At 40.2% G+C, this 27,590-nt stretch overlaps 1 protein-coding gene across 1 annotated transcript in view; it reads right to left on the bottom strand.

Moving 5' to 3' along the window:
- The window catches only part of grid1b (glutamate receptor, ionotropic, delta 1b), a 977,470-nt gene that overhangs the window by 318,751 nt on the left and 631,129 nt on the right, over window positions 1-27,590 (bottom strand). Inside the window, exon 3 of the mRNA XM_034193125.1 lies at window positions 20,753-21,037. Coding sequence (XP_034049016.1) covers window positions 20,753-21,037 — 285 coding nt within the window. The remainder of the gene's footprint in view (window positions 1-20,752; window positions 21,038-27,590) is intronic.

Below are 27,590 nucleotides of genomic sequence, written 5' to 3' on the forward strand. Positions count from 1 at the left end.
TGAACACTACTGTATCTATGATTTTCTGAACTGAAAGAGAAATTCCTGAACAAAATACAAGGTAACTCAGTGACAATAATCCTTCTGGTAAAAATGATCAGTGAATATAAAAGGCTGTCTTCGACTAACAGCCAGTTTAAATTTTTATGCATTGTAATGATGTTAGTCCTATAACTGCACTTAAGTGCTATAAGAGCAGCCCTATTTTGAATAATCTGTAATTTATTTATCATTTCTCCGGAGGCATTTGACCAAACTGCTGGGCAATAGTCCAGGTGTACTAATAATAATGCTTTAATAGCATAATTCAATGTTGTACAACTTAAAAACCTTGCATGTCTTCTCATAATCAATATACCCCTGCCCATTTTTACAAAAATATTATATGCTTTTTTCCAAGATAATTTTGAGTCCACCATTACACCCAGCAGCTTAGTCTCATGTACTTCATTTATTCTCATATTATTAATTTTAATGTTTAATAGGGGGTTTTTCATAATAATACAACTGGAGCCAATAATCATGCAGTTAGTCTTTACTGTATTTAACAATAACTTATTGGATGTTACCCAGTCAAATACCTTGTGCAGTTCCATATTTAAAGCAGCTTCTAAATCATTGTATGAGTGTGCTGATGTATAAATGGTTGAATCATCTGCATGCATCACTATACAACCCCTGGCAAAAATTATGGAATCACCGGCCTCGGAGGATGTTCATTCAGTTGTTTAATTTTGTAGAAAAAAAGCAGATCACAGACATGACACAAAACTAAAGTCATTTCAAATGGCAACTTTCTGGCTTTAAGAAACACTATAAGAAATCAAGAAAAAAAGATTGTGGCAGTCAGTAACGGTTACTTTTTTAGACCAAGCAGAGGAAAAAAATATGGAATCACTCAATTCTGAGGAATAAATTATGGAATCACCCTGTAAATTTCCATCCCCAAAACTAACACCTGCATCAAATCACATCTGCTCGTTGACATTAACCCTATGTCATGAAATTGACCCTATGTGTCTTTTTGCAAGGAATGTTTTCACAGTTTTTGCTCTATGGCAAGATGCATTATCTTCTTGAAAAATGATTTCATCATCCTTAAACATCAGAAAAGTGTCCAAAATATCAACGTAAACTTGTGCATTTATTGATGATGTAATGACAGCCATCTCCCCAGTGCCTTTACATGACATGCAGCCCCATATCATCAATGACTGTGGAAATTTACATGTTGTCTTCAGGCAGTCATCTTTATAAATCTCTTTGGAACGGCACCAAACAAAAGTTCCAGCATCATCACCTTGTCCAATGCAGATTCGAGATTCATCACTGAATATGACTTTCATCCAGTCATCCACAGTCCACGATTGCTTTTCTTTAGCCCATTGTAACCTTGTTTTTTTCTGTTTAGGTGTTAATGATGGCTTTTGTTTAGCTTTTCTGTATGTAAATCCCATTTCCTTTAGGCAGTTTCTTACAGTTCGGTCACAGATGTTGACTCCAGTTTCCTCCCATTTGTTCCTCATTTGTTTTGTTGTGCATTTTTGATTTTTGAGACATATTGCTTTAAGTTTTCTGTCTTGACGCTTTGATGTCTTCCTTGGTCTACCAGTATGTTTGCCTTTAACAACCTTCCCATGTTGTTTGTATTTGGTCCAGAGTTTAGACACAGCTGACTGTGAACAACCAACATCTTTTGCAACATTGCGTGATGATTTACCCTCTTTTAAGAGTGTGATAATCATCTCCTTTGTTTCAATTGACATCTCTCGTGTTGGAGCCATGATTCATGTCAGTCCACTTGGTGCAACAGCTCTCCAAGGTGTGATCACTCCTTTTTAGATGCAGACTAAAAAGCAGATGTGATTTGATGCAGGTGTTAGTTTTGGGGATGAAAATTTACAGGGTGATTCCATAATTTATTCCTCAGAATTGAGTGAGTCCATATTTTTTTCCTCTGCTTGGTCTAAAAAAGTAATCGTTACTGACTGCCACAATCTTTTTTTCTTGATTTCTTATAGTGTTTCTTAAAGCCAGAAAGTTGCCATTTGAAATGACTTTAGTTTTGTGTCATGTCTGTGATCTGCTTTTTTTCTACAAAATTAAACAACAGAATGAACATCCTCAGAGGCCGGTGATTCCATAATTTTTGCCAGGGGTTGTACTAATTTTATTAAAAAAAAAAAAAAGACAGGGGTGAACTGAACAATTATACAGGGGTCAAAATTAAAAGATGCTCAAATCATATAGAAAGGTATACCACATTATTTGTCTGATCATAAAGATTCCAAAAAGGTATAGTTTGGACTATCTATGGCTGAACAGCAAGAATGGTGACCAAAGTCAATTTCAGTTTGTACAGGTGTCAAAAATTAAAGTTTCTTCAATTTTGCTAAAAAGTGGTGCAAATTATTGGTTGAGCTAATAGGATTAATAATTGGAATAATTTTGACTGTGTTGAATGCTTGGTCTCCAAAATTAATGGTCAAACAATGTCGACACCCACTGGATTCTGTGACATGTGACATTATGTTACGCTGTAACGTGCTAACTAAACATGACACATGGTGCCTTTTTAAAACCCTATTAACTCAACCTATAATTTACAACAACTAAGACGTTCACATTTACAGGCTACAGGGACGTACGTCACTGTTTTTTTTAATTACAGCTTTACGTTCTGTTATACTATTATTGTGTCTATTATTGTGTCTATTATTATGTATATTATTTTTTTGTCAGTCAACACTGGTGATGGTGATGTACAGTTATTAATTGTTTCAATAAGTTTTCTGCTGTCGTTTTTTGACAGCCGTACCTCAGTGGAGCAGTGAACCGCGAGCTACATTCTGACAGGCATCTGTGCCGTCCTGGAAGCTGGCATTTGTCTTCCTGTACGGTGCAAAGCGGGAGGCCGGGAGTGATCCACTAAAAGCAGCAGCAGTCTGTGCAGCTCTGAACCACATTTCCAAGTGTGAATTCATTTCGCTCCTCGCATGGCGGCGTCAGCCCCAGGCTGCTGGTCAACTCAAAACTTATTAAACAGAAACAGAACTTCCTGAAGGAAGCTGCTGGGAACATTATGAGTCGTGAGGAATTCTTCATACGACCTGATTTGAAATGGAAATGAGCCAAATTATTTCAATACACCGGTACTTCACTTTCACAACTTTACAACTTGTTAATAGATTAAATTACTCATGAAGATGGATGTTGTTACAAATGGCCGACTTAGCTAGAAAATTCACCATCGACTACTTTGTTTTATCCTGACGCAGCGATGAGGCTTTGAAACTTAAATTCTCCCCTACGGTGTAAACGCAAAGCACGCTTAGTCTCATGCAGTTTGGAGAAAAAAAAAGAGATTCAACGATTAAAATCTGGAAGGATGAAGGGATGACAGAGGGGAAAAAATCTCAGTGAAGCAAGTACTTGATACGGAACCTGAGAGAGGTCACAAAGTGATAGTTTTTTTCTGGCCATGATAATTTGTGCGCACGTTTTCCTTTAATTGAGTCCATGAATTAATAAAATGTGCTCTCAAATTAATAAAACGTATGCACATTTTCCTGGCCGTGATAATTCGTGTGCACGTTTTAATGGCCGTGATAATTTGTGTGCACATTTTCCTTTAATCAAGCCCTGGAATTAATAAAACTTGCGCATGTTTTCCTTTAATTGAGCCCTCAAATTAATAAAACGTGCGCATATTTTCCTTTAATCGAGCCCTTGAATTAATAAAACGAGCACACGTTTTCCTTTCGCTCAAAATGAACTTCATAATATGACCTAAATTGTCATCCTCACAATGGGAAGATGCTTTGCCCTCAGCATCCTTTTTAATGTGCTTAAACTCCAGGTGATGCCATGCTGCGCAGCTGGAGTTCTCTATATGTCCTTGTGCGCCCAAACCCTGACCAGATCCATTTCTAATGTATTACACTGTCTGCTGGTTTGTTGATTAATAGCCAACATTTATGTGTCATGACAATATTGAATGCATGTTTTACAAATTGTGGCCACATTTAAGTAGATCAGCCCTTTGTTTTACTCAAATGATGCTTAAAACGTGCGCACGATATAATAAAACGTGCAGACAATATAATAAAACATACGCACAATATAATAAAATGAGTGCACAATATAATAAAACATACGCACAATATAACAAAACAAGCACACAATATAACAAAACGTGCGCACAATATAACAAAACGTGCGCACAATATAACAAAACGTGCACACAATATAATAAAACGAGTGCACAATATAACAAAACGTGCACACAATATAACAAAACGTGTGCACAATATAACAAAACATGCACACAATATAATAAAACGAGTGCATACAATATAATAAAACGAGTGCACAATATAATAAAATGTGCACACAATATAATAAAATGAGTGCACAATATAATAAAACGAGCGCACAATATAACAAAACAAGCGCACAATATAACAAAACGAGCGCACAATATAACAAAACGTGCGCACAATATAACAAAATGTGCATACAATATAACAAAACGTGCGTACAATATAACAAAACATGCACACAATATAATAAAACGTGCGCACAATATAACAAAACATGCGCACAATATAACAAAACATGCACAAATATAATAAAACGAGCGCACAATATAATAAAACTTGCACACAATATAATAAAACGTGCACACAATATAACAAAACATGTGTATAATATAACAAAACGTGCATACAATATAACAAAACATGCACACAATATAACAAAACGTGCACACAATATAATAAAACGAGTGCACAATATAATAAAACGAGTGCACAATATAACAAAACGTACGCACAATATAACAAAACGTGCGTACAATATAACAAAACATGCACACAATATAATAAAATGTGCACACAATATAACAAAACGTGCACACAATATAATAAAAGGAGTGCACAATATAATAAAATGTGCGCACAATATAACAAAATGTGTTATAATATTAACGTCTTTATATAACGTTAATATATATAACGTGTGTTATAATAAAATATTAACGGTTAATTTCCAGCTACGCCTTGAAAAAAATTAGAATGTCAGAAAAAATTATTTAGCTTTTTTTATTTCCTTCTATACACTTAGCTTGTGCCAATTACTTGATACATTTTTTTAAATTATGCATTTTGAGCTCCAGCCCCAAATCTTTTCCTTAAAACCTCAAACGTTTCAAGCATACACACCTCCATGTTTTCTTCACAGGCAGCTCCTTTTGACAAGAGTACTTGAAATGCATCTATCATTTTCTTGCAGGCTTCAGAATGAATATTTCTCTGTGCATGCGAACACTGACAACAAAAGTGTTTTTACCCCGAATTCAGCCAATTCTGCAACCATCACATCCACTGATACCACGCCTTATGTTACAGCACTTTGTGACCTTGTACAGCTTTGGATTGAATGATGGTTGGAGTTCTTCAAACACTTGTCTCATCTCATAATGCCCCGGGAAAGGCTGCACGATACTCACTTTGAGTTGAACATTACTTGTGATTATTTTCCGCACTCACTGGGTGACACCGCCTTTCCTTCCAACTAAACCTATAGAAAATGTGCCTTCATGCTAAACTGTTACGCTATTAAATAATATGGTCATTTGGGTAAATGGAAAGTAATTTTGGCTTTTTTTAAGCCTAATTCCGTGTGATTTTTCATGACAGTAATTTCCTGTGGAAAAGGACTTTTCTGCCGTTTAACTCAAGAATAAAGACACTTCAAGAAGCATCTGGAGGACAAACAACCCGCCAACAGCAGATATTGAACATTCACATTTGAGTTGCATTTGCATAGAGTTTACATACGCTATGAATTCATGTGTTCATGTTCATGTCAACACTCCCTCAAGACAAAAGATGAAAGAAAGTGATGAATCCATTGCATTCAACCTTTTTTTTTTTGTAGCGATGCATCAGACCTGTTATTGAGTAGCCACTCATATTTCTATAACTGACGTTGAGCTTTTTTATTCCATGCAAATCAGCCATAAATATTCCAGATGTGGTGCGGTAAAATGACATTCCTACACCTCTGCATGTGAAGATAATCCAGTTCAATCAAGGTTTAAGACTCAAACCAAGCCTGAGCTTCACATTGCAGACTGATGACATCGACCAGAATTTCTCGAGCGCAATAAATAATTCATTCTGAGCTTAGATTTGTTAAAATTTCTCATTGTGTCACCAGCTATCTTGACGCTACGGACAGTCAAGGAAATAGAAGCAGTCTGCATTCAGATACATCTATCAGTTTAAGGATCTATCTTTGTAAGATCCTGCTCGGAAAACTGTTAACTTATCCAAACATTCTGTTGTGTGGGCCGCTGAAGAGGAGGTACTGCTGGCCCACCACCACCAGATGGCGCCCTGCTTGGAGTGCGGGCTTCAAGCACGAGAGGGCGCCAGAGCCACTGGGAGTGACAGCTGTCACTCATCCTCAGGACCAGCTGTCACTCATTCATCATCATCACCATCACCATAAAGGCTGGACTGCAACTCCACCTCCTCGCCGAGAAATCAGCTACCATTCAGGTACTTTTCTCTGCTGACTCAAAACGTTGAGTAATAATCTGAACTTCTTTTGCAGCCGTTATCCTGTGGTGTTTGCCTTATCTGTGGGATTGGCGTTTGGTGTGATCAGCGACGGCTTCGCTTCACACTCCAATCAGATAAGTGGTTAGACAGGAGCTGCACGAGTGTGTGATTGGAGGTGGAGGTTCTCCCTCCTTTACTGAACACTGACTGTGGGATTACTGTGTGCGAACTCACACTCATCAGGACTGTCTCTGTTTTCTGCCAGCAGTACCGGGTCTGACTGCTGAAGACAGCGGCCACCTGGGGCGCAGGGCTTGGCGGCTCCGGTGTTCTTCAGCTCCATTGGTGGTGGAAGCTGTGTGGGGATCCAGCTCTTCTCTCGCCAGGCGTCTTCTATCGTCGAGCCTGCCCACACGTCACCTGGTGTATGATTGACAGTCCACCATATTGTTATTGTCTGTACATCGTTGTGCGATTCACAACATTAAATTGTTAGTTTTGGCTTATCCATTGTCCATTCATTACCGCCCCCTGTTGTGGGTCCGTGTCACGACACTTTCACAACACATTCAGCCCCATTTATAGTTAAGATTGGTGAGTAAAATAAGTGTACTGAAAGAAATGACCTTTGCAATGCTGATAACCTCCACCGACCTACAGAGGAGGTGGAGTTTATATCATCAATCTCATTTTAATGTCTGTGTGAAAGCAGAATATCTCACAAAGTGTTTTTTTAGACCTGGATTTGGATGTAATTTCAATTCCTTTAACATAATGAGTTCTTTTTATTTGTTACTCATCTGCTGCTTTGATATTTTCTGTATTTGAATGATCTTATCACATTCTTAGAGGTAATCGTGTGAGTATTGTTGTTCAATGTTAATTTAACATCACTGTGATGTGACGTAAGCATCTCCTTTTGTTGCCCTTTGGAAAATGGAGCAGGGAAGGTCACAAAGATTTGGATGGAGGCGTGATTGTAGAAATGAGGAACTAAGGAGCTTCTTTAATCATAATCACAACCGACTGACAGAGCACGTTGGTCCGCACAGACCAGCCAACGGCCAAAGCAAAAAGCCCATCTGCTCCTCATATCCTTTAACAATGGAGCCTCTAATCGGAATAAATGGCCTCCTGCTCAGGTCGCGCTTATAATGGCTTCGCTGGTCACATGGCGAGAGAAGGGAGGGATGAAGATTTAGTGGGAGATACAGTTAGGATGAGGTGCAGATTCAGTGAGTGTTCATGAATTCAAAATTGGCCTTTGGAGTTGTCCTGTGACTTTTATGTGCTCATGTTCAACAAGAGCCTCCAATGTGGTAGTGTGTTTTGTTTTCCCCCCTTCTTTTACTTGTGTGTCATTTCTGCATCCTCACCCACGTTAGCCGCACTGGTTACACCAGTGAGTCGGACCTCTTCATCAGTGCATGTTTGGCTCGGACAGCTCTGGACCTGCTTTAAACATATTCTGCATGCACATATTAAAAATTGGTTTGTTTTATAATAGTGGTGTTATTTAGCTACATTTCAGTAATTTCATTATGGTGACACTAATATTTTACAGAGTATAAGTCATATTTATACCCCTATGTGCTTCCGGTGTGTAGCACCATGACATCAGTGTGTGAGCGTGCTTGTGTGAATGGGTGTATGTGAGGCATAATTACAAAACGCTTTGAGCTTCTGATGCAGATGGACAAGTACTATATAAATGCAGTCCATTTACATCTACTTTTTTCTGCATGTGGAACTTATTTTTAAAACAGTGTTTGCCTGAGGGGTGAGTTTAACCCTCTGGGGTCCGAGGGCATTTTTTGGACAGTTCACTCACCTGGCATAAATGTTTTATTATTGCTGTTAACAGCTCTCCCTGCATCCCACAATCAAGTTTTATGTCTTTTTTCAGGACAACCTGTCCTTTAAGAATATATATGTTTTTGTTGTGTTTTCTAAGTGTAATAAAGGTTTACAATCAAAAACAGGCAAGGAAAAAAAGTGAAAAATAATTTTCCCCACAGATTTATGCAAAACACAGAGCAAACTATAATAAACAACTGTTTTGACCCTTTATAAAGGTAATTTGAGGTCTTGTGTGAAAGACTGAATAACAAAAAGGTTCAAGCAATAAACACAAATGCACATTTTGAACAATATATACAAAATGGTCTATGTGTTTTGTTGTCCATTGATATGGTAAACAGTGCTTTACACAGAGAAAGCAACAGAGTTATCCAGTAACATTCACATGCAAACTAGTGGAGCAATCCTGATAGTTACACACTCTTTGTTTGAGCATGTGAGATTGTCATCAGAGGCTCTCGTCTGCGCCTGCTTTCACTGATTGCTGTGCGTAATGGCGCAGGGCGCACTGGATGTACTCATTGGAGCACCCAGGGGGCTATTCAAACGAGCCAACTAGTAACATATCACTCCTGAAGACAATCTTTGACTTTTCACGTGAGGTGAATCTGCCCTACAATTGGATTTTGGAAAACCATGTGACGGTGAACTAATTCAGATTGGACACTCACATTGCACATGTCATCACACAGCTTCTATGAGGAGTACAAAGATGGCCGACGGCTCAAACGTCCGCGGAGTTAACTTTTCAGTTAACTTTTCAGCAAAAAAAAAAGTAAGTTTCTATCTCATATCATTCAAAAGTTATTTAGAATTTAGTAAAGCTTGATCTTAGCCATCATATATGATGGCGTCGGCCCCAGAAGGTTAATCACGGGCAGCAGGTCAGTGGAGCACATGTGCACACCACAGCATGTGCTGTTACCTAGCATAAGGACTTTTAAATTCCCAAAATAAGCAAAACTCTGCAAATACATAAATGGGTGATGGACAGTAAATTAGATTATTTATTGGTTATTTGACACAGTTTGGAGAAAAAAATAAATCATCAGCTCCTGGTGAATGTTGCAAATGTTTTCCACTTGGGCATCACCAAGCTTCTGGCAAAATTTGAAGCAATGTCTTTGCTCAATTCGTTCCATCATGTTGTAGTAAATTAGAATCCGACTGCGTCTCAGTGCACTGTAAAGATCTAAGGATGAGGAAAAAATGCAGGCATGTGTAGGAAGCTTCTCTACACCTCCCCACAAAATGACAACTCACACACTTCATTTGCTTTTGTGGGATAAAATAAGGTCAGATAACTTTTTGAATGCACCTCGTATTATCAATTCCCAAAGCAAAAGCAATTCAACCAAGTTTCAGCAAACAAAAAAGTCAGTTTGTAGAACAGCGTAAAAAGTAAGTTTAAAATCCACATGTGAATTTAAATCAGCACTCGCTCAGACTGAACTTTTCCTCTTAATATGATTCTTCATTTCAGCAGCTTCTGTGGGACTTGACTGAAAACATTTTGAGTATTTGTGATGAAAGTCAAACACAATGTGTTTGATAGAGGCACCAAAGATTTGAAGAAGAAATGAATGCAGGAGAACGGCGGTATCAGATCAATAACACGTGATTAAGTCCAGCAGGAGGGTTCGTCTTTATTAACAAACACAATCTGTCCTCTGGGACAATTTAAGGTTGAATGGAAAACCAATAAATGCCAGAATGTAATGAAAAGTCTCCGTGTGCTCACCTCATTTCAGAAGAGAAGAAAAAATTGTGGCATAATGACAAATCAGCAGTCATTCATTGTTCATGCTTAGTTTGGGGGTAAATAAACAACCAACCAACCTATTCAACTGAACAGCATGTAAACAAAAGTAATTGGAGGCCGTGACGTTCTCCAGACATCACTGGCTACTTGTTTTTTGTCTATATTAACACATGCAAAAAATTTTTTAACCCATTTTAAATCTATTGTTACCTTGTTGTAAATCATTTTGCCAAATTATAAACCTGTTGTCTGTTTCTTTACCAAACAGAACTCTGGCTGGTCCTGTAGTGTGGTCGATGTGAAGATGCACAGAATAAATACCAGATCATGATCCATCACCTGTAATCTAATCCTAATCCCTGTCATATCTACCCAACCTCTCACACCCAGCACCCAGACTAAATCAGAAGTGCAAAGCCAATTGCAGAGTTTTCATGCTTTCATGCTTATACACTGAAAAAAGTGAAACACAGTGCACTTCATTCAAAGCACTTATTTACATTGGTCTAATGGAAAATTGTGCTTTCCAGTTTAAATCGGCTGGAATCACTTTACAAAATCATAAATATACATTGTGAGAAACTAAAAAAATTAGCTGTAACAAATTACATCAATTTTTAAAAGTTGATCTAAAGTAGCATTTTTTTCAGTGTAGGGCGCAGGACTCAGATACACCTTACATGGGTGAGTTCACGCTGCACTGGTACACACAGGGATGCAAATTAGTGCAACAAATTACAAATTAACAATGAAATAAAAATAATGTAAAATTTTAAGAAAACTAAGAAAATCTAATTATCTAATTCATACATTAATAAAAACATTGAATTTTTTGCATTAAGGTGGAGGAGGAGTCATTGAAATTGCGCCCCTCATGGAGCTGCTGCACCTACAAATGACCTGCTGGGCAGAAAACCTCTCAATTCAGTCACCTACGGAATCCACTGTCTGGAACCAAACATAAAACATAAATATCTCCATCTGTGGAGCTGACACTCTGCAGGTTGAGTGTTGGTGGACAGCGACCTCTGACCTCTAAGCAAAGGCCATCACAGATCTACAAAAGTCCAAGACAAAGGCACGAAGACAAACATAGGTGTTTATTTGGACATGCGGATGGTTAACATGCACAGAATTAAATCCTGCCTGAGAGAAAACAATCAGTCAGTTTTCAGCTCGACACAAACCCGAAGCCGCTCAGAATAATTGGTGAGCGATGCAGAGCGATCACGCAGCACAATGTACACAGTCAAAAATGTTAATTTTCCCAATTTAAAAAAAAAAAAACAGTCCTCCACAGCCTGAACCCAATTATCTCTGAAGTGAGCGTGGTAGCTGCATGTCGGTGTTAAATTAAAATAAATAACAGGCTCATCAGAAAGCTGCTGTTAAAACTGTCACATCACCTTTCTGATGAATGTCAGAAGTTCACAGGCCTCTTGAGTCCAAAAATCTCCCTGGATGTGAAATCTGGGTGATTTCTGACCCAAATGACATTCACAGGGTCACGTTTGGAGCCAATGAATCACAACGTTATTAACATCTCATCAGACAGAAAGAGCAGCTGTTACTGAACGAGGAAAATCAATGAAGGCCAGGAAACAAGAAAAAAATTAAAAACGCTCGCACAACTTTTCCAGCGTTAGCAAGCTGAGACAGTTTCAATGCCACATGTAAGACGATCGAGTGTAACAATTTACTGATAAAGTTCTTAATAACTACAGGTCTCATCTTAAAAATGAAAAAAAAAAATACAAAAACAAACAAACAAAAAAACTTGAGCACACAAAGAACTTCCACCAATATTCACCTGCCTGTCTGTGTGTGTCTGTCTGCCCGTGGATGTGATGTCTATCTGTCTGTCTGTCTGTCTACCTGTCTGTGTATGTGATGTCTGTCTATCTGTCTATGTTTGTGATTATCCATCTGTCTATCTGCCTGTCTGTCTGTCTACCTGTTTGTGTATGTGATGTATGTTTGTATGTCTACCTGTGTCTATCTGTCTAACTGTGTTGTGATGTCTGTCTATCTGTTATGTTTGTGATTATCCATCTGTCTATCTGTCTGTCTGTCTGTCTACCTGTTTGTGTATGTGATGTATGTTTGTATGTCTACCTGTGTCTATCTGTCTAACTGTGTTGTGATGTCTGTCTATCTGTTATGTTTGTGATTATCCATCTGTCTATCTGTCTGTCTGTCTGTCTACCTGTTTGTGTATGTGATGTATGTTTGTATGTCTACCTGTGTCTATCTGTCTAACTGTGTTGTGATGTCTATTTGTCTGTCTATATGTGATGCCATCTGTCTGTCTGTGTTTGTGATGCCTGTCTGTCTGTATATCCAGTGGTGGGCACAGATAACCAAAAAATTAACTTCAATAACAGATAATCAGATAACTGAAAAGTTATCTTTAATAAAGATAAAACGATAAACCACCCAAAAATGTATCAGAAGTTACAGATAACCGATAACTTCCAGTATTGTCTCTGGTATAGCTGCAACTACTAACAAGCTGATTTTGAGTTTTAACACCGCGATCGCTTTTGGAAGCATTAAAAGCGACAACAGACCCAAACAATGAACCAGCACTTTTGTTTTTCAGCGTCCTGGCCCCTGCTGGAAGCTCCAGTTTACTACATGGCTTCCAGCACAGACGCAACTAAGAAGAGCCAGAAAGCTCAACTCTACCCAATCACAATGCTGCTATCGGGCCGAGGTCTTGGAAAATGAAGCAGTGCTGACTTATGGTTTGGTGTATAAATAAAATGAATACTGATAGAATAACTCCATTAATGTCAATTCTGTCATTTGTGCAAAGTATATATATAACATATATCTTTTAATGTTGAGTAATGCACTAATTCTGAAGTTTTGTAACAAACACAGACAGATGGCATTCTGGGTAAAATGTGCCTCCGCTACACTGATTGGTTGATTCTATGTAAACCAACACGTTAATGTGAGGTGTGTAGTGTGTTGGTGTTTACAAATAAATGTGCTTTTGTAAAATATGCCATTTTTTATTTGTTAAAAAAAAAGGCATTTAAAAAAAATACCAAGTTGTAATTGGATAATCGGTGTTAAACACACTGCCAACTACTGGTGCCAGTACAGTTTTTTTCCCTTTTTCAGCTGATTTTTCATTCATGTGAGAATTTTTTGGATCGCACTGAGTTTCAGGTTAATCGCACGTCCTATATCGTTTAGTATACATGGAATAACGAGCTGCGTTTAACATCTTACGACTACCTCCTGATCGCCGATCATATGGTCAGATGAAAATCAAACCTGTTTGATATTCTTGTGCCTGTGCAAACACCGCAGACCTGTCTTGTAATTATTTTTTAAACTTTGATGTCTCCAATTGAGAGTTTTTGTAAATTAAGTTTGAAAAGAAAGCATCTGTTTACATTTTGCTTCTGGAAACACAAGTCCGACGTGTGGTTTTTGAACGTATAATGTGTGTGAGAACATAAATCGGGCACTCTGAACTTTTACTCCGTGCAGTTCTCTGGTACAGTGTCTGCCAAGCTTCAGTCTGAGCACTGCCATGAACACTACTGGCCAGTAGATGGCAGTAGAGACCTTGAAAACATGCCAAAACAAAATTCCAGATAATCTGTTGCTACTTGCTATGTTTAAGATGCGTGGAATTTAATCAAAGCAAACACAAAATCTATCTATAAACCCAGAGAATATATTCATGAGAGTTTTAGGTACTAGAGTTTAATGCTGTTGTCCTGATCAGAGTGTCTCAAATGCATTCTCCTGTCGTGAACGTACTGAGATTACCATACTGAGATTACCCTATCCTACCCATAATGCACTGCTGGGCACAGCATGCCCACACTAAAACCTTAAAAAAATGCACATTACTTTAAAACTAAAACATATATCTGATATTTTCACTTTATAACACTTCAGAAGTGACGTTAATTTAAATAACTTGTCCGAAATAAGTTTGGTTAAAATTTGATCCATAAGTTAAAAATGTATGCCTCTGGATGACTTGGGTGATATTGGCCGTGTATCAGTATGGGTTAAAAGTAATGTTTTTTTGTTTTTTTTTTGGTGACCAGTTCTCCTTTTCCTGCAGAAGATAGAGCGGTTTCTTCTAGAACCAGCTCTGCTCTGTTTGTAGACGGTAGAACTACACATCTGTTCACCTTTGTTTACCATGTTAACAGTCTAAAAATTATCAGACAAAAATTTATCAGAAGATAACTAGTCCGATAATGGTTTTCAAAGTTATCTGAAAAGATAATCCGATAATGAAAACTTTATCTTCAACAATTATCGGTTATCGGCTTATCGGAAGTGTGCCCACCACTATGTATATGTGATGTCTGTCTATATATGTGATGTCTGTTTTTGTGATGTCTGTGTGTTTCTGATGTCTGTCTGTCTGTATATGTGATGTCTGTATGTGTGATGTCTACCTGTGTTTGTGATGTCTGCCTATCTGTTTGTCTGTCTGTATATGTGATGTCTGTCTGTTTTTGTGATGTCTGTGTGTGTTTCTGATGTCTGTCTGTCTGTATATGTGATGTCTGCCTGTGTTTGTGATGTCTGCCTATCTGTCTGTCTGCCTGTCTGTCTGTATATGTGATGTCTGTCTGTCTGTATTTGTGATGTCCATCTGTCTGTCTGTCTGTATTTGTGTTGTCTGTCTGTGTTTGTGATGTCTGCTTATCTGTCTGTCTTCCTGTCTGTCTGTATATGTGATGTCCATCTGTCTGTCTGTCTGTATTTGTGATGTCTGTCTGTGTTTGTGATGTCTGCTTATCTGTCTGTCTTCCTGTCTGTCTGTATATGTGATGTCCATCTGTCTGTCTGTCTGTATTTGTGATGTCTGTCTGTGTTTGTGATGTCTGCTTATCTGTCTGTTTATGTGATGTCTGTCTGTCTGTCTGTATATGTGATATCTGTCTGTGTTTGTGATGCCTGTCTGTCTGTTCTTTGATTATAGATTTTTAGCTTTAATTCAAGGACAGACAAACAAAAATATGACATTTTGAGATTACAACCATTTTTCTCCAGTTATGCTGCATTTTCAGAGCTCATAAGTAAATATTAGGATTATATGTAACGATCTGTGTCATCAAATTAATTTCACAGCATCTTAAATACAACACAGTGACACGGAGTGTCTGGTCAACGTGCTGTGGTGACACAAATGAAAATAACTGACCTTTTTCTTTTCACATGTCACTGTGCCATCCATGAAACCTGTGTCAAAATGTGACTCTTTTTTCTTCAATGGTGACCTTGCACCAGATATGAAGACTGGTTTCTTTTGCCTTCTTCCATTTATACTTGAGATTTATTCATCAAAATATGAACAAGGTCAGCCAACAAGCAATACATACATTAAGTGTAAGCACAGGAACAGCTAGACTGGTTTAATCAACGCAAAATGTGTCGCCAGTCATCCAAGTGGCTTCTTCAGACTAAAAAATATAAAAAGCTATCCAGTTGATTTTCATTAAATTTCTCGACCTCTTTCTCCTGAAAGAGTGAGACTTTCGTCAACAGACAAGTTCCAATAGCTCTTAAACACTCTTAATACATTTTGAAGAAATTGCTACTGAAAAATGTATAACATATAATTTTCCCAATACATTGGCATACTTCTACTGCTGGTATTGAGGTTTCATTCAGTCCGGATTACTTGAAAGGGAACTCACAGGCAATTATCCAGCAAATTATGACTATAAGACAAACGACTTGCCACAATCACCTGACAGCTTTGTTGAATTATTTCAGAGCTTGAAGTGGTTCTTGAAATGATGTCTTGGCTCAAATCAATACGACTACAAATTCACACTCACTCCTTTCATCTTACATTTTACTCCTCTTAGATGACGGCTTCACATAGGCTCTCGAAATCCAGCGGCCTTCTCTGTGATCCCCTTTTTTATACCCGCCTAAGTCCATGCTATCACGTTTTGGCAGACAATATCAGCGCTGTGATCCTGCTCATTTCGTCACCTCCTTCAGTCACATCTGAACTCTCCAAACTAAAACTTTAATCCATCTCAGATCAGCAGGGCTTCGTCCATCAGCGTTCAAGGGCAACTTCACTTTCAGCCTTTGCACATGCAGGGTCAATTGATCTGTTTTAACATTTCGTGGAAAAACAGAAAATAAACACATTGAACACACCAAGCCCCAACCTCAGCCCCTCAAAAATGAAGCCGACCGAGAAATGGAAAGTGTTGCCGTTCCTTGACTGGCCACTTGAGGCTGGCTCCAATAAGAAGCATCTCCATAGAATCCCATGTTAAAATGTCCAGCTTTAGAGCAGGCATAAACATGTTTACTGCTTGGTATAAAAATGATTTTGGTCTCTATAGCTACACTACGAATATTTTCTGGAGTATAACAACCTGTTATTTTTTGTTGTTTTTTAGTACTTTGGCAGGTCTTATACTCTGATGCGATTTACATAGCCAAAAAAATAAAGAAAACACACTTTTGCTGTTCATAATAACAGGAATCAAAGCAATAAGCAAAATAATAATAAAAGAATAAATGCCAATAAAATAATAAATGGATTTTCCTCTTCAAGAGGCATTTTAAACATTAGAAAATATGATATTTTTTGATGGCCAAATGTTTACATGTCCAATAAGACGTCCAACTGGTGCAAACAATTTTCCTATCTAGATGATCTCCATGTACTGAGATGATTTAAGCTGGGATTTGGCACAACATGAATAAATTTGATTGAGTTGTGTCACTTTTGTAGCAGCAATAACAGAGTGAAAGAAGAAACCACTTTAGGGATTCGTTTGTTGTCCTGGTTGAAATTCTGTACCTACAACAATCAGCCGACAGACTAAATGACCAGTTTGCCAACGTTAGAAAGGCGTCTGACTAATAGAACCGACAGCGTGCAGTAATGAAACCATCAGCTGTGCTTCAGCTGGGTTGCTTTAACGCAGCAGCTCAAACCGACACTTTAACTCCCTCAGTCATTACTCTGCGGCTCTGAGGCGCTCTGTGCATTCCTATCATTTGTAATATACAACATTTCAGTGAGAAATGCAATGCTTTGCTCTCTGCTACATTTGTCTGACATCCGCAGTAATTTTGTTCATAATTAAGATCTGACATTGTAAATGTGCAATCAGACGGTTGCACTTGATTTACTTACATATTAACATTTATTTAAACAAGATGTTGCACTGCTCTCTGTTTCGGGCGCTTCCTGTTCCCATGTAAACCAGGACGATGTTCAGGACAACCTGATGGTTCTTCCGCTGAGAAGCTCAGAGCTGTTGGAGGTTCAGGTACAAGATCTGTGTCAAAGGTTTCATTTGATGAACCCAGACTATGAAATGTCTTGATTGTGTTTTAATGTATATTAGACTTGTTTTAAAGATGAAAGTGCACACGGCTGTTTTCTACAAATATGACTGTTGACGTCAAAGAAAGTGGGCCAGTTTGACAACAGTTTGACATACTGTTGGACATTTTTGATGCGAGTTGAATGACGTTATGTTCAAGAAATGTGATTTCTGAACATTTTAAAATTGACGGAAAAGACCACAAGTTAAATGTTTGCTTCTCTGCCTTATGGTTTTGATGACACTTGTAGAAAATAGAGAGAGAGACAGATGGACGGACAGACAGACAGACACACAGGCAGAGAGAGAGAGAGAGAGAGAGAGAGACAGAGAGACAGACAGACAGACGGACAGACAGATGCAGGCAGACAGAGAGAGAGAGAGACATGCAGACAAAGAAAGAGAGAGAGACAGACAAAAACAGACAGAGAGGTGGAAAGACATAGAGGCAGACAAAGCCAGACAGTCAGAGAGATAGACAGAGAGACAGGCAGAGAGACAGACAGACATAGAGGCAGACAAAGGCAGACAGTCAGACACATGAGACAGACAGAAAGACATAGAGACAGGTAGAGAGACAGACAGACAGACAGCCAGACAGACAGAAACAGACAAAGGCATACAGACAGAAAGACATAGGGACATGCAGAAAGACAGAGAGATAGACAGACAGAGGCAAAGACAGACAGATGAGACAGACAGCCAGACAGAGAGACAAACAGAAACAGACAAAAGCAGACAGACAGAAAGACATAGAGACAGATAGACAGAGACAGACAGACAGACAGACAGACAGGCAGGCAGAGAGACAGAGAGAGACAGACAGACAAAGGCAGACAAAGACAGACAGTCAGACAGAGAGAGAGAGACAGACAGGCAGACAGACAGGCAGAGAGACAGAAAGGCAGACACAAGACACACATTTAGAACTAGAAATTGGGGGGGGACAAAGTGCGAGGCTTGCAGGGCCGAAGCCCATAGGCCAGGGGTCTAGGGGCCGCTTTAGGCCCCCTGAAGCCAACGGTTTCTAGATAAGCTCAGATGCATTCTGAGCATCCAGAACAGTAATTTTAATGTTTTGAGAAGACCATAAAGTGGACACCATTTGACTTATATCTCCAGTTTCAAATTGTATAAGTACTTTATTCTGAGAATAGGCAGCATTGATTTTATTAACATCCTGGTGTAAATAATGTATCACCACATTCAAAAAGAATGATAGGTTGCGTTTTCATAAAAAAAGAAAACAACTGCAATGTGGTAAAATGTATTCATAAATATGAAAGAACAGGCTCTTAATAATTATTAACTATCGCTTACTGTATTTTTTCCCTCAAGATTTGTTTTTTCATAAGTTTGAAAAAACAACAGATCATACGTTTAGGATAAATTACTTACATGAATTTAATTTTCGAAGTGGCACTAATGACAACACTCATACTAAACATAATTTCGCTTGCATAGACTGATTTTGGAGATCGAGCAATAATTGCAGATGGGCTTTCTGAGGTCCCAGATAGCTTTTCTGATTTCCTTTTCTAACTTTCAGAATTTAGTAAATTAGTATATGGTCCATTGATACTTATGTGTAGACACTAGTCCCTAGAGGCAACTATTTTTGGTTTCAAATCTGGGCAAATGCAGTCCCAGAAAATTCAGAATGTGACAAACAAGAAACAGGTGTTGTAAACAAGTCAATGCTGCTAAAAATACAAACTTACAGAAACAAAGATACTATTCTGACATGGTTTGCACATAAGACTGACATAGCATGTTTCAAGTACACACATATATGTCAGAAGGTGGAGGGGACATACCATATTCTGTCCCCCCTGGTTGAAAAGGTGGGGGGGACATGTCCCCCCTATCCCCCACCAAACTGCGCCCATGGTCAGACAAAGAAAGAGACAGACAGACAGAAAGACATACAGAGAGACAGAGAGGCCATGGGACAGATGAACAGACAATGAAAAAGGCTGACTGACAGACAGAGAGAGACACAGAAAGACCCTAAGGTCCATGGGATCAGTTGGTAGTCCAACTCCTACGGCACCGAGCCGCCTGTTCTGGGAAAATCAGCTAATATTAAAATATAAAATAAAGACCACAGTTTATTGAAGTTCCTCCATTTGGGGTCAAGAAATATAAATGTTACATTTTTCAAAAGTCAGTTTGGCGCGTTGGGTCCAAACGGCAGCGCACTTCTTGGTGAAGGAACAAAAACACCTCTGTGCCGCGATGCTGCTGCACAGAGTTTCGGTGAACGTTCGGACGCCGTTTTAATTTAATTTTATTCTATTTGATTTTATAGCACTGGGCTATGTATTTTAGTATTATTTATTTAATGTAATTGCTGCATTTTATTGCTTATCTTGTTTTTAATGTGTTCAGCACTTTGGTCAACGCCGGTTGTTTTAAATGAGCTCTATAAAGTTTGAGTCGAGTTGCCGGTGGTCACAGCGTTCACCGAGCTGCTGGTTGGACATTAAAGGATTCAGATGGCGGCCTGCAGCCGCTGATGCGCTCAGCCTGAGGAAGTCTGAGCTGCATTTGTTTATATCTTTATATTGTAATTGCCACCATCCTGTATCGATTCGGCTAAAAATCCATCAGGCCTAATGTGATTTCTTTAAGGCGCGGTCCCGGTAAACAATCCCACACAAATACACCTGACAGCCAAGTCGATCTCTGAAGATTTGCAGAAACATGTTGTCATGGAAACTGTTGCAAAACATTTGAAAAACATTGCCGTAGCCTGCAGCGATGATTGTTTGTTTGTGTTGTGTGAGAATTACATTTCTTTAAAATACAGCTGTGACGACCTAAAAACATGTCTGTCTGTGATTTGCTTCAGAGCGTCTGTTACTGTAATGTTTTACCGTAACATACAACAGAGTGACAGGCTCAGTGTTCCCTAAAACCAGTGGAAATATACATTTTATGATGAAAATGCAAAAACGCTTTGATGTCTGGAGGTGGGACGAAGTCACCATCAAGTCACTCTCAAGTCATGAATCAACAAGTCCCAAGTCAAGTCTCAAGTCATAATGACCACCAATTGTTTGCAAGCTGACTTCGGATTTGACTTGGACTTGCTGATTCATGACTTGAGAGTGACTTGACAGTGACTTCGTCCCACATCTGCCACAAACTCAAACTCCCGTCGCTTGACTTCACAGCCGTCAGTCTTCCAATCATCCGTCACCTACCGTACTCCGTGTCGTAGAAGACGATGAACTTCTGCCAGCGCAGCTCCTCCACCAGCGCCAGCATGACCTCGTTGAGGCGGACGGGAGGCCGAGCTGCCAGCGTATAGCGCTGCCCGCCCGGGCTGGGGTTGAACTGGCAGGCGGTCCTCGGAGAACCCTCTCCGTTCCTCTGGATGTACAGGTGAGGGATGTGCATGGCGTCCGTCAGGGACTGCAAAGCGCTGGCCGATGCACAGCCGGTCGAGGTCACCAAAGCCAGAATGCCCTGGTTCATCAGCTCGCACGCTACAAGGACGAGACAAAGGAGTGTGACGGGGGTCACGGGGAAGGGAGAGAACAGTAAAGAGTTAATGTCAGCGTTCAAAAGGCTTCAAATGCAACTGAAGCACCAACAAGACACCAAACTCCAACCTGTGATTAGAAGATCCCAAACAAAACACTGAAGAAAACCAACACGAAGGTGGCTAGTGAGTCACTTCAATATTCTGCATTTAATAAACCATTCCAAAAAAATAAAGGCTTCAAAGAGATATAAAGTCAGTCACGACAAACTAACTGTTAAGTCATTAAATTAAGTCAACTTTGTCAATTCTGCAACGCATACACAGATATATTGAGAAAAGAAATTCTATTATTCTCAGTCTCCCAGACAATACAGAGTAAAAAAAAAAAAAAAAAAATTATTATTATATTATGTCTTGTAGCACTACCTGTGGCAGCAGTAAGTCTTGTAGCAGTTTGTCTGGTAGCAGTACGTCTTGTAGCAGTATGTCTGGTAGCAGTACATCTGGTAGCTGTTCGTCTGGCAGCAGTACGTCTTGTAGCAGTACGTCTGGTAGCAGTACATCTTGTAGCAGTACGTCTGGCAGCAGTTCGTCTTGTAGCAGTATGTCTGGTAGCAGTACGTCTTGTAGCAGTACGTCTGGTAGCAGTACGTCTTGTAGCAGTACGTCTGGCAGCAGTACGTCTTGTAGCAGTACGTCTTGTAGCAGTACGTCTGGCAGCAGTACGTCTTGTAGCAGTACGTCTGGTAGTAGTTTGTCTTGTAGCAGTACGTCTGGTAGTAGTTTGTCTTGTAGCAGTACGTCTTGTAGCAGTACGTCTGGCAGCAGTACGTCTTGTAGCAGTACGTCTGGCAGCAGTACGTCTTGTAGCAGTACGTCTGGTAGCAGTACGTCTTGTAGCAGTACGTCTGGTAGTAGTTTGTCTTGTAGCAGTACGTCTGGCAGCAGTACGTCTTGTAGCAGTACGTCTGGTAGCAGTAGGTCTAGTAGCAGTACGTCTGGTAGCAGTACGTCTTGTAGCAGTACGTCTGGTAGCAGTAGGTCTGGTAGCAGTACGTCTGGTAGCAGTAGGTCTAGTAGCAGTACGTCTGGTAGCAGTACATCTTGTAGTAGTACGTCTGGTAGCAGTACGTCTTGTAGCAGTACGTCTGGTAGCAGTAGGTCTGGTAGCAGTACGTCTGGTAGCAGTAGGTCTAGTAGCAGTACGTCTGGTAGCAGTAGGTCTAGTAGCAGTACGTCTGGTAGCAGTACGTCTTGTAGCAGTACGTCTGGCAGCAGTTTGTCTTGTAGCAGTACGTCTGGTAGCAGTTTGTCTTGTAGCAGTACGTCTGGCAGCAGTTTGTCTTGTAGCAGTACGTCTGGCAGCAGTAGGTTTAGTAGCAGTACGTCTTGTCGCAGTACGTCTGGCAGCAGTTTGTCTTGTAGCAGTACGTCTGGCAGCACTAGGTTTAGTAGCAGTACGTCTTGTAGCAGTACGTCTGGCAGCAGTAGGTTTAGTAGCAGTTTGTCTTGTAGCAGTACGTCTGGTAGCAGTAGGTCTAGTAGCAGTACGTCTGGTAGCAGTACGTCTTGTAGCAGTACGTCTGGTAGCAGTACGTCTTGTAGCAGTACGTCTGGTAGCAGTAGGTCTGGTAGCAGTACGTCTGGTAGCAGTAGGTCTAGTAGCAGTACGTCTGGTAGCAGTAGGTCTAGTAGCAGTAGGTCTAGTAGCAGTACATCTGGTAGCAGTACGTCTTGTAGCAGTACGTCTGGTAGCAGTACGTCTTGTAGCAGTACGTCTGGCAGCAGTAGGTTTAGTAGCAGTTTGTCTTGTAGCAGTACGTCTGGTAGCAGTAGGTCTAGTAGCAGTACGTCTGGTAGCAGTACGTCTTGTAGCAGTACGTCTGGTAGCAGTACGTCTTGTAGCAGTACGTCTGGTAGCAGTAGGTCTGGTAGCAGTACGTCTGGTAGCAGTAGGTCTAGTAGCAGTACGTCTGGTAGCAGTAGGTCTAGTAGCAGTAGGTCTAGTAGCAGTAGGTCTAGTAGCAGTACATCTGGTAGCAGTAGGTCTAGTAGCAGTACGTCTGGTAGCAGTAGGTCTAGTAGCAGTACATCTGGTAGCAGTACGTCTTGTAGCAGTACGTCTGGTAGCAGTAGGTCTAGTAGCAGTAGGTCTAGTAGCAGTAGGTCTGGTAGCAGTACGTCTGGTAGCAGTAGGTCTAGTAGCAGTACGTCTGGTAGCAGTAGGTCTAGTAGCAGTACATCTGGTAGCAGTACGTCTTGTAGCAGTACGTCTGGTAGCAGTACGTCTTGTAGCAGTACGTCTGGCAGCAGTTTGTCTTGTAGCAGTGCGTCTGGCAGCAGTAGGTTTAGTAGCAGTACGTCTGGCAGCAGTTTGTCTTGTAGCAGTACGTCTTGTAGCAGTACGTCTGGTAGCAGTACTTCTTGTAGCAGTGTGTTTTGTGCAAACTGAGCAGTGATTCAACATTGATGAGCTTATTCAAACTAATTTAAAGTGCATGTAGTGCAAAAACAGTCCTTGGAGATGTTCAATGATGGGGGGGGGGGGGGGGGGGGGGGGGCAGCAGGGGAAGTGGGGGAAGAGCAGAGATGGAGTCGAGTGCTCTGACAGCCTGGTGATTGAAACTGTCCCTCAGTCGGTTGGTCCTGGTCCGCAAACTCTGCAGTCGGCTGCCTGACGGTGGCACACTGAAGAGGCAGTTTAATGGGTCGGTGGGATCTCCCACGATGTGAGTGAGGCAGGTGATATATATGTCTTTGGGGGGGATACCTGTGATCTTCTCAGCTGCTCTCACGATGCACTGAAGGATCCTGCAGGCGCCGTACTCTATGTATGATGCACATTTTTAATTTTTATTAATTTATTCTTAGGTCTGATGATTAGGCCACACAGAACTGAACCACAACAATTTATCGCCGTCTGTTCACAGTGATGTCTGAATGCTGGTTTGTCAGTTTATATTTTTAGATGAAATGTGTGACTGAGACTAGGACCTGCCCGTCCTTTGCCCGTCGCCGCCACCACCGAAGTGCCTCCTATACACAGGTACCCAGCAGAGGAACCATCCAGAATGTGATATTTCGAACTTTAGGACAAAGCAGTGCGCTGTGCCACGAGTACAGAAACAGACAGATGTCTCATCATTATGATCCACTTGTCATTGTTGTTGTCTTTTATGCATCTTTGGAAATAAAAAGCTTATCATCTCATTTCTGCAAGATCACATGCGTCCAACTTAAACGTGCATCAGACACAACGCGACTGAGCTCCCACCGTGAAGTGAAGACGCTCCGAGTCTTTGAAGAAAAAAGATTGAAAATAAAAGCTCTTCCACGGCAGCTGGCTGGTGGCGTTAATGTTTGATGAGCCAAACTTGGCTGAACTGAATCTGAATCTCTCCGAGCCGAGAGCAAGCAGAGGACAAGAACTGTGGTGAGATCATCTTTAAGCACAGAAGATTCATCTTTATTAAGCGGACAACGTTCTGTTGGTGGAATGTGCCGCGTCAGCATCCAGCGGTGATGACGAGGCAATAATTCCACCGACAGAATTTAAATTGTCAAAAAGATAATGAGAAAAACGAGGCCTCTTCTAATGAACACACGCTGTAACATTTAGAGTCTAATCTTCTCCTAAATTGGAAAATGTTTTTTGCGACAAGCCCACCAGAAAGGAATTTCACAAGAGGCAAATCAATCCTGACCACACGACTACGGTGGCCCCGAAGGACCAAACACACACCACGGCAAACAGAAATGATAATGACAAAAACGTAACTACTTTTGGGGGGAGGGGGGTATGTGTGTTATGTACATACACATATATGTACAGTCAGGCCCATAAGTATTTGGACAACTGCACACCAACACACTGAAAATTACATTAAACAACCCAGATGTTTGTGTGGTGTCAACGCTGACCTTTAAATCAAGGGATTTAACAAAAACATCACATTAACCATTTTTATGCAAAGCCCCTCCCATTTTCTGAGTCCATAAGTAATTGGATCAACTAAATCTAAGGATTATTTTCAATACAAACCATCACTTTTCCAGCCAGTTTTCTTCTAGTTAAATGGATGGATACATGAACATTTTCTTGGACATCTTTAAGAAATACGAACAGCATGGTACTGTTTGGTAAATCTGTCTGGAGGAGGCATTTCTCAAAAAATGAGTGACCGTGCAAGGAGGCGACAGGTGAGGGAAGCCACCAAGATACAGGCTTCTGTGGCTGTGAATGGAGAAAATAGGCATTGTGTATCCACTGGCGTAGATTGTGCAATACACGACAACACTGTGTTACATCAGTTTTCCCTGATAATAGTGCAGAACCCAATCATGCCACAAAAAAAAAAAATATATATATATATATATATATTTTTTTTTTTATGAAATCGATGAAAAATAACAAATATCAGCAGCACTGAGGCTGTGATGACCAGAGGGGGCGACGGAGGCCATCTGTGAGGTGATTAATTTTTTTCCCCTTTTCCTGGGGAGTCAAAACAGGTGTTAAAAACATTTCTTATACGTAAATATACCTCATTATGTTTTTACAAGACAAAACGTAACATGTAACTGCTCGTTAAAGTCTTGAGCATTAGTTAAGCATAGTTTTAAACATATAAAACTGTGTAAAAATCTTTGATTCATCAAATTTTTCATCCGGATTTGATTTTGAAGGAGTAGGTTTAAAAATAAATATAGTCTACATTAAACTCATGCTTCATAAAGTGAAACATACTGCCCCCTATAGTGCAATCTCAGATTTTCATTCAAATCTCACATGTGCCTTTCCAGCAAACTGTAGCTGAAATTTCACATCTTCTGTTTAAGAAAATCCTTCTCTGCTCCAACCGTGAAGCTGTTTAACTGGTGATTCATGGTTTAGTGTGGTATCTAAATGAAACAGAGATGTATACTGTTGTTTAGGTTTTGATATTTTTATTGAATTTTTGTCTAATGTACAGATACATTTTTGTTATTAGTTGAAAGGGCAGAATTTCAGAGATTTTAAAGAAGCTTGAAATCATTTTAAAATTTGATTTCATTGCCTCCACCAAGGAGGTTATGTTTTCACCGGCGTTCATCCGTCTGTTTGTCTCTTAACAGGATAACTCAAAAAGTTTTGAACTCATTTGAACCAAATTTGGTAGAATAATGGGAAATATGTCCAGGACCAATCGATTAAAATTTGGTAATGATCCGGATTAAATTCTGGAATATAGCATAATGTATTAGTTTGCCGTTTTATGAATCCGTTGATATTGATATGTGGCATGGCGGAGGGATGCGCTCTGCCGAGTGCCTTTTTAGTTTAAAACAAATGAACAAATAAATGGGTAGAAGTCCAACTTATTCACAGCCCACAGTATCTGACACATTCAACCAATCTGACTTTGTAGTATTGCTGTGCACAGCGTGATGCAGGCCTAGAACGCCGAGCGTAGGCTGAACAACAATCAGGCTAATGCTGAGGAGAAACTTGCTGCTACTTGTTCTGGTGGTTTGATGCTTAACAGGAACAACGTTGAACTGTGACAAAAAGCAGATCAAGCATTTAACTTCAGCAGTAAACCTATTAAAGGCTTGTTATCAAAAAACATTCCCAGCATTCTTTTCCCCAAAACAGTGCAATGCTGGATTTAACAGTTTCAACAAAGGTCACCTGTTTTAATGATGCCAATGTTATCCTGAGCCTGAAAGCATCTCAGACGCTTCTTCACAGGCTGAAATCACAGTGGACCAATTAGAGCAATCCAGCAGAATGGGACTAATATGTTTGGAGGCTTCAGAAACACAATGCTGCTAGCTGTTGGGATAACTCAGCCACTGAGACTGCTAAAATGATGTGGGCTGCGGCGTGACTCACTCCACGAGTCTACAGTGAGTCACGGTTTCATTGGTGCCAAATGAAGCCTGCGCAATATTTAGCTGAAGCGACTCCTGGTGCATCCAAATGACACTTCCAGAGTTGACTCGTGACAGATGCCTGCAAACAAGAGTCAAAGAGACTCGCAGCGAAGACCGTCCTCCTGCTGCTGTCTCGTCCCGATGATCAGTTTCATGGAAGCCTCACAAACAGATGAAATGCATCTGTTTTCTTATGCAGCCATAATTTATTTTAAATGCACACGCCTAAAGATCTCATTTAAACACATGATGAAAATAATACCTCACTTTAGAAAGATGTGTTGAATTAATACTGCAAAACAAACACCAGGATGAAATGGGTTTGTTCTTCTCTTCTGCCTACAGCAAAGCGTGCAAGAAAGAGACAAGTGAGGGAAGCCACCAAGAGCTGACATGTGACTGGAGTAACTCACTCATTCATCTTCAACTGCTTACTGCAAGTAAGGGTCGCGGGGGGCTGTAGTCTATCCCAGCAGTCATAGGGCGTGAGGCAGGGTACACCCTGGACAGGACGCCAGTCTGTCGCAGGGCCATATATAGACAAACAAACACATCCACACTTACGGACGATTTAGTTTCCAATCCACCTAACCTGCATGTCTTTGGATGTCGGAGGAAGCCGGAGCACCCGGAGGGAA

Source organism: Thalassophryne amazonica, chromosome 18, assembly GCF_902500255.1.
Source record: "Thalassophryne amazonica chromosome 18, fThaAma1.1, whole genome shotgun sequence".
Taxonomy (NCBI): domain Eukaryota; kingdom Metazoa; phylum Chordata; class Actinopteri; order Batrachoidiformes; family Batrachoididae; genus Thalassophryne; species Thalassophryne amazonica.